The sequence below is a fragment of the Dendrobium catenatum genome, unplaced genomic scaffold (genome assembly GCF_001605985.2).
Source record: "Dendrobium catenatum unplaced genomic scaffold, ASM160598v2 fragScaff_scaffold_853, whole genome shotgun sequence".
Taxonomy (NCBI): domain Eukaryota; kingdom Viridiplantae; phylum Streptophyta; class Magnoliopsida; order Asparagales; family Orchidaceae; genus Dendrobium; species Dendrobium catenatum.
In genome coordinates this window covers 6,990,391-6,996,899 of record NW_021319315.1, presented here as the reverse complement: position 1 = coordinate 6,996,899, position 6,509 = coordinate 6,990,391, and the positions used below count along the sequence as shown (strand labels likewise).

Below are 6,509 nucleotides of genomic sequence, written 5' to 3'. Positions count from 1 at the left end.
GCAAAATACTTCTAATCTTCTCCAACCATACAGTACTGGCCCACACCAACATGCCCAACTATTTAGATGCAAGTTGATTTGCCCATGCTCAATAACAACCTTTAATAGGGAGAAATTATTACGTGCGGACACGAGTGCATCTGGATGCCAATCAGGAGCCGCTACGTCACCCAATGCACTATGCATTGCGTGACGTAGCAGCTTTTGATTGGCCTCCGAACGCATTCAGCATCCGCACGTAATGACTAGTGCAATTATACATACTCAGGAACAGAGAAAAAGGTCTCAAAGTAAGGTAGACAAAAACAATAAGAAAGATCAAGTAGTTTAATATTTGAACTACTTTAATACTAAGAAATATTTACAAAAGACTGGAAGAAAGAGAATGGCCACTCTTACTTTCTTGCACAATATATGATCCCACAAGAAAAAGGTGCAAAAAAGATACTTTTCTGCGCCACCATAACACTATCACAAGAACTGTAGTAGATAAAGAAGAGGAGGCAAACAGCACTCCCAGAGGCTAAGATGGGCCTCACCATCATGGGAAGTATGCCCCACGCCTTTTCAGTAGCCATTAAAATTTTTACAGCCCAGCGAGTCCTCTTCATCCTGTATCAACAGCCAAACTTCACACTACTGAGTGCATAATATACCATTCAAAGCCTACAAATAAGCGCTGCTAACTTAGCTATTTATAGAGTTGGCATTAGCAGTTCTCTACATCAGTTATTGATGAACAATTGAAATCTTTTAATCCTTTTGGAACTGCACTATCCTCTGAATCGAGCAAGCTGTGATTCATCTTCTGAACCTCCTCCCTTGTGTAGATGAATATCTTGCGAACCATGATGCAGAATTCCCTATCAAACAGAAACAAATAAGGCATGAAAGGGCAGAAGAAAAACAGGAAAGAAAAAAAAGTGTGCTGTGTTGAAAAGTGAGAGATTATTACGTGCGGTGTCCGGACTGTCCGGAGGTGAATCCAGACCCGCCATATCACCCGGATGCACTGGATCCTGAGTGATGTGACGTGTCCGGAATCGCCTCCAAACGAATCCGGATGCCGCACGTAATAATTTTCCGTTGAAAAGCCTACCTCCATGGATCATCTCCGACGAGCATCATATCACCCTCGTCATCAGTATAGACTAACAGCCAGTGTTTGGTGGGAGCCATCAGTTCGCCCTCAAATTCAAACATTTGATCTAATCCCATAATTAATTCATCGTAGTTGCTGAATTTTGAAAGATCCACAGATCTGCCAAGAGCAATTCCCTGCTTATGAACCTGGAAGAAATTGGGATAACAATAATGAACAGAGCAAGGAAATTCCAAAAGATATAAAGTTTGTTAGTACAACTAGAAAAAACTTGCTTCATCACAAGTGCATGATATAACATAAAAGTAACAAAATCTTAATAGTTAGATCGGAAAGGGTAAAAATATTATAAATAGTAACATAGAATTAAGCATTAACAATGACAGGAAGAGGGACCTTTGTGCAACTTCTTGCCAAGCTACCCTGCTGTCTGACTTGTACACCTTTCAAATTACGTAAAGAGGGAAGAACAATTTCCCCTTTGATAGTAGCTGCTGTAGAACTATCTCCCAAGGTTGGGGCTTCCGATGGCTCAAAATGGTGATCTTGCATGGTAAGTGATAGATGCAATGTAGAAGTTGGCTGAATCTGAACCTCCGAGTCATTTAAGACACTTGCCTGAGGCAATGGTAACTCAGATGCTGAAGAATTGCTATTAAGTTGAACCCCAAAAAGCTTGCAGTTTCCATTCCCTTTAAGTTTCCCAATCTGATTTTTTTCTGATTCCAATGGCTGAGGTTTTATCAAACTTGGCTTTGTTCTGTTCCCTGTTTGGGAATCTGGCAGCGAATGTGTGAACCAATTTGGAGTAGGTTGCTCAAATTCAAAAGGAAAATAACCCACCTGGTTACTAAATCTACCATTTCCTATTCCAGGATAAGATGGCTTATCAGGTTGGGCTGCCATCTTCAAGTTTAATTCCATGTTGCTGTGCGAGCTTTGGGGCAATAAAGACCATTTGCCTGAAATAATACTCTGTTGGGGAAGTGGATCCTGAAAGTTGCAACGCAAAAGATTTACAGCATCTATGTTTTGTTCAAATTGTGATGAACCTAATACTCGTGAACCAATACATGTCGGAAATAAGGGATCTCCATAGTTTGATCCGTGCTTCATAATTTGTGTCTGGTCTTCTGAACCCAACGTCCTCTGAATGGAAGATATATTTTTTACTTCATCATGGGATGAAGACCACATCATGGGCTTCCGAGCAGTATATGCCTCTTTCAAGGTCATGGATTCTTGACCTTGCAAGACCCTCAAAACACAAGTGGAAGGATTTACCTGGACCTTTGATGTAGCTGAGAGATGTTTAAAGAAAAGTTAGTCCATATTTTGCATCTTGAGGTGGCATTGATTATATAAAGCTTATAACACAATAAGAGCTAAGGAACAGTACTTTCTTTTGTACGGACCGATGCATCCGGAGATGCCGGTATTGTATGGGTTCGAGGCTTCTTGGGCCGTGCTATGTGGAGAGAGTTTGGTGATGGAGGGGTCACAGAAGGCTCAATTTGCCATGGAGAAACTCTCTCTGGTCGAGGAATTGAAGATGTTTCATCCCATCTCACCTTAAGTAAAAAAGTTAACGTTAACAGTTAAGCTTTAATGTAGCAAAATAAGAAGAATTTCATTTAGCTGATGCCCTAATAGTCTTTAGTTGATTCGCTACATGACTGGTCAAGGGTTGAAAACTATACCACAGCAAGTTGGAAAGACCATTGTACTATCCCAAAAGAAAGTAGTATTTGTTTTGTGTTTTTACCTTGAGGCATCTCCATTTTGAGCTAGGCCAATTCTTTGAATCCGCATCACCAACATCAATTATGGTACCAATGAACCTTACCCAGCAACAAAAACAATTTACTAATTGAAGCATACAATTTCACCTGAATGTCCAAAAAGCTAGTTTGCTGAGATAAAAAGTGATAGGGAAAACTAATACCTCTGCTCTGGAGCCTCTTCACCTTCAAATCTCATTTTGAACCTCATCCCTACAGACTGGCTGCTTTTGATGGACTCCATATATTTCTCATATGGAATAATGAATTCTGAGGGACTTGTTCTGTCGGGTAAAGACAAATATTATCAGAACTAGATAGATGCATTAACGCCATTTAAGACATCATTTCGGACAGCTTTTTTACTGCTTCTTAAAATAACTTTCTAGCATAAAAATTTTAATTTTTTAACTAAAAATTTGTTTTAAGAAGCACTAAGAAAGCCGTCCCAAACGAAGCCTAAATCTATAATGAACTGCACAAATTCTGATTAGAAATGTTCAGCTCATGTTCAAGTTATTCAAGTTCTTATGGATGCAACACGATGAGTACAGAGAACCATGAGGCATACCTTGGCTTATAATAAACAGTGAACATCGTCCCTGTATTTACAGCATGCCAAGCAGTAGCAAGGACACCAAGGTGCATACTGTGGCTAGATATAACCGAAGGAGGGACATTTGGCTGCTGCCTTATTGCCCGTCTTACTCCAACACGAATCTCATCATTCTCTCCTCTACGAAAATGGCAGTAAATTGACCGCCACAGCAAAATTTACGCACTGTACGAGCTCAGAGAGCACAAAGGCATACCTCAGAAATATAAAAGCATCACCTGCAACAAGCCTTTTTGCACTTACAAAGAGACTCCAACCACTTTGAAGTAGGTGTCTCCTTGGTTGGCCTAGCGTTAAACATCAAAAATCCATATTAGCATATACTGGTAAAACTTAGTAGAATCAATCCTAGCTGAACCAAGTAAGCAAACGGAATCTAATCCCTATATTTGAAGGCTAAATTCAGCACCAAACACGAAAGATTACCACGGAATATGTGTCGAAATCGCCACTCGACCCTATGAAGATCCTTTGCAACCAATTCCTGAGCTGGGGGTTGCCGATCCATGTCCTAACAAGCCAAGATAAAGAAAGTTTCAGGGAAATCAGATGTCGATTGTCATCCAGAAGCCAACTCACGTGGATTAAAACTAGTGCCATAAAGTGATCTTTACCAGAGCAGGAAGGCATTCATCCGCGTGTCTCCTCAGCACTGAGAAGCCACCATGGGTGCTTGTATCCGAGGCAGTTAGTGTCTTGCAGAAGGAGCGAACATGGGGCCGCGGCAGCGGAGGAGGAAGTGACTCCTTCTCCACTGTACTCTCATCCTGCTGACACAAGCCATAAAAGGTCTACGACCAAATTCCTTTCCACCGCACTAATATTTTTTAGTTAACTATAATACTATACCAGAATTGATACCTTGGACTCGGGGATCAAAGTCACTTGCGCAAAAACCTCGTCCGTATCAGGCTCGGCCTATTAGAGCAAATTGAAATCACTTTATACCATAAAACCTCAAATTACCGAAAGAGAAAGGAAATATGAAAGAAAAGGGACGAAGAAACCTTTAAGAGGACGTTTACAACTCGGCAAAGGATCTTAGCAGGTAGGTTGTAAACTGGCATCTGCTGGTCAGCCACCTGATTAGTTGACGCTGCCACCTGAATTTCAGAAAAGAAATTTAGCAGCTCTGAAAGAAGAGAGAACATCCGCTAAAACCCTCGAATCAAGAGTTCAATACAACTATGACGAGAAAGCTACCTGTTCTATGTGGCCTTGAGGGAAATAAAAGACTCGCTCACCCAAGCGTGGGACTGTCACGAGCGGTCCGGCGCAAGCGTGCCACAGCTCGTTCTCAAGCGCACCATCCATATCTGAGTAAAGAACAGGGAAAACCAAGTGATCAACAACAAAAAGCAGTAACACCCCGGCAACGAAGATGGCTTCAAACCCGGAAATCGGACAAGGCCTCACCTAAACCAGAAGAGACTCCGCCTGCAAAGCCGCAGCCGACCTCTGACGCCATATTCCTCTCAGCCTCACTCTTGTGAGGCTCGCTGCAGGCCGAGGAAGTGCTCTCCCCACGGCAATTGGTAGCCTTCACCGAAGCCTCCGACGCAGCCATGTACATACATGCCCTGTCTCAATTTCTCTCCGGGGTCTTAAATCCGATTCAAAACCGTAATCCCCGCTTTCGAATCCTCAAAGAACCCAATCAATCAGCCAGAAAAAGGCTTTTACAGCAAGAATCCGTCCACTAATAGCTTTGTAAATTCACCAGAAACTTGCCAAATTAAGAATTCATCTCTCCTTCCTTAGCCGAACTCCATCACCTTTTCCATTCCCGCTGCTCCCCTTCTCTCTCCGCAACCACGCTCTCCCTCCCTCTCTCTCTCGCCCGAAACAGGAAGTTCTCTGTTCTCAGAATTTGCTACGAAGAACTAAAGAGTAGAGGCCCTCAGAACCCAGAGGAAACCAAAGAGCGTGAGGAGGGAAGAAAACGATTGTATTATCTTGTGCGTTGTTGTCTCCTAATTGGCTGAGATGGGCCCACCGTCTACTTTTAGCTGTGGGTCCCATTTTGCTGTTTGGTGTGCGGTAATATTCAGGGGATCTTTCCCTTGAGGACCAGCCGGACAGACCAGTGATCGGGGAAGCAAACTCCGTACCGACACCGCCACGTACAACACTGCGCGACACGTGCGGTGCGAGTGAGTTCCTCGCACGCGCGCACTCACGAATTCCGCGTGTGCGAGTCTGCGAGATGCTATCAACCCGGCCCGAACCGTCATTCGAGTGGGCCAGTAGAAATGGAGGTCATTTTATTCATTTGGGGCTTCGTTATCGTTATTTAGCGCTTTTTAGTCTTTTTTATATAATTTTTTAAATTTATTTTAAATTATATAAAAATAATTTTTCTTCTAAAATCTGCACTTTCACTATGATTTAAAGGATTCTACTATTCAAATATTCGATACAACAGCTCATAATTACCTATAATAATATCATAATTTTATTTATATAAAAATAGCAAATAATACTGATATATATGTGTTGTGCAAACACTAGAAATAAAATCATGACGATTTATATGGTTCGACAAAGATGCTTATGCTCGTGAGAGAGGATGATGATTTCATCATATTGGAGAAAAATAGGGATTACAAATTGACTCTTTTCCTCTTGCATTACAACAATCTTACACCTCTATTTATAGATAAATTTGAAACAAAGCTATAAAAAAACTCTGATTAATGTAATAATATGGCAAAACTTAATCATGCCAATTATATCGATCAATCATGTTTGTTGCAGGCTATAATATACGCAGTGATAGAGTTAGAAAGTTTTCGTTTCAGCATTGTACGGATATCCAACATAAACATGAGAAAAATAAAAACACCAGGATTTTAAATGATATCAGCGTTGTACGGATATCCAATCAAAACTTTCCTAATCGATGTTGAACTAGATTAGGAAATAATTTCAAATCAACAAAATGTATTAAAGTTTAGCTTAGATTTTGTTAAGTGATCTTTTATAGTTATTTATTCTATTATAAATGATA

The 6,509-nt window shown here is 41.1% G+C and overlaps 1 protein-coding gene across 2 annotated transcripts; it reads right to left on the bottom strand.

The window, feature by feature from the left end:
• Positions 1 to 291: 291 nt before the first annotated feature.
• On the bottom strand, positions 292 to 5,337 carry LOC110107391 (auxin response factor 2). 2 transcript variants are annotated; one of them, XM_020837638.2, is made up of 14 exons: positions 4,916 to 5,337; positions 4,703 to 4,815; positions 4,507 to 4,602; positions 4,361 to 4,417; positions 4,114 to 4,269; positions 3,926 to 4,010; positions 3,696 to 3,786; positions 3,455 to 3,619; positions 3,048 to 3,167; positions 2,868 to 2,943; positions 2,502 to 2,673; positions 1,499 to 2,403; positions 1,100 to 1,290; positions 292 to 863 (listed from the first exon to the last, which is right to left on the bottom strand). In XM_020837638.2, exons 1-14 carry the CDS (start codon positions 5,070 to 5,072, stop codon positions 710 to 712), a joined length of 2,538 nt encoding a protein of 845 aa, XP_020693297.1. In that variant the 5' UTR covers positions 5,073 to 5,337; the 3' UTR covers positions 292 to 709. The 2 variants fall into 2 exon arrangements, with proteins under 2 accessions (XP_020693297.1, XP_020693298.1); XM_020837639.2 differs by having other exon boundaries at positions 4,114 to 4,266.
• Positions 5,338 to 6,509: the final 1,172 nt, after the last annotated feature.

What these genes read in the sequence shown, in the direction of transcription:
- LOC110107391 (XM_020837638.2), bottom strand. Translation starts at nt 5,072, where the DNA reads ATGTACATGGCTGCGTCGGAGGCTTCGGTGAAGGCTACCAATTGCCGT. An exon ending in CTTTGATCCCCGAGTCCAAG is followed by an intron (nt 4,270 to 4,360) that starts GTATCAATTCTG and finishes GGCTTGTGTCAG; the next exon opens with CAGGATGAGAGTACAGTGGA. An exon ending in ATCGGTCCGTACAAAAGAAA is followed by an intron (nt 2,404 to 2,501) that starts GTACTGTTCCTT and finishes AACATCTCTCAG; the next exon opens with CTACATCAAAGGTCCAGGTA.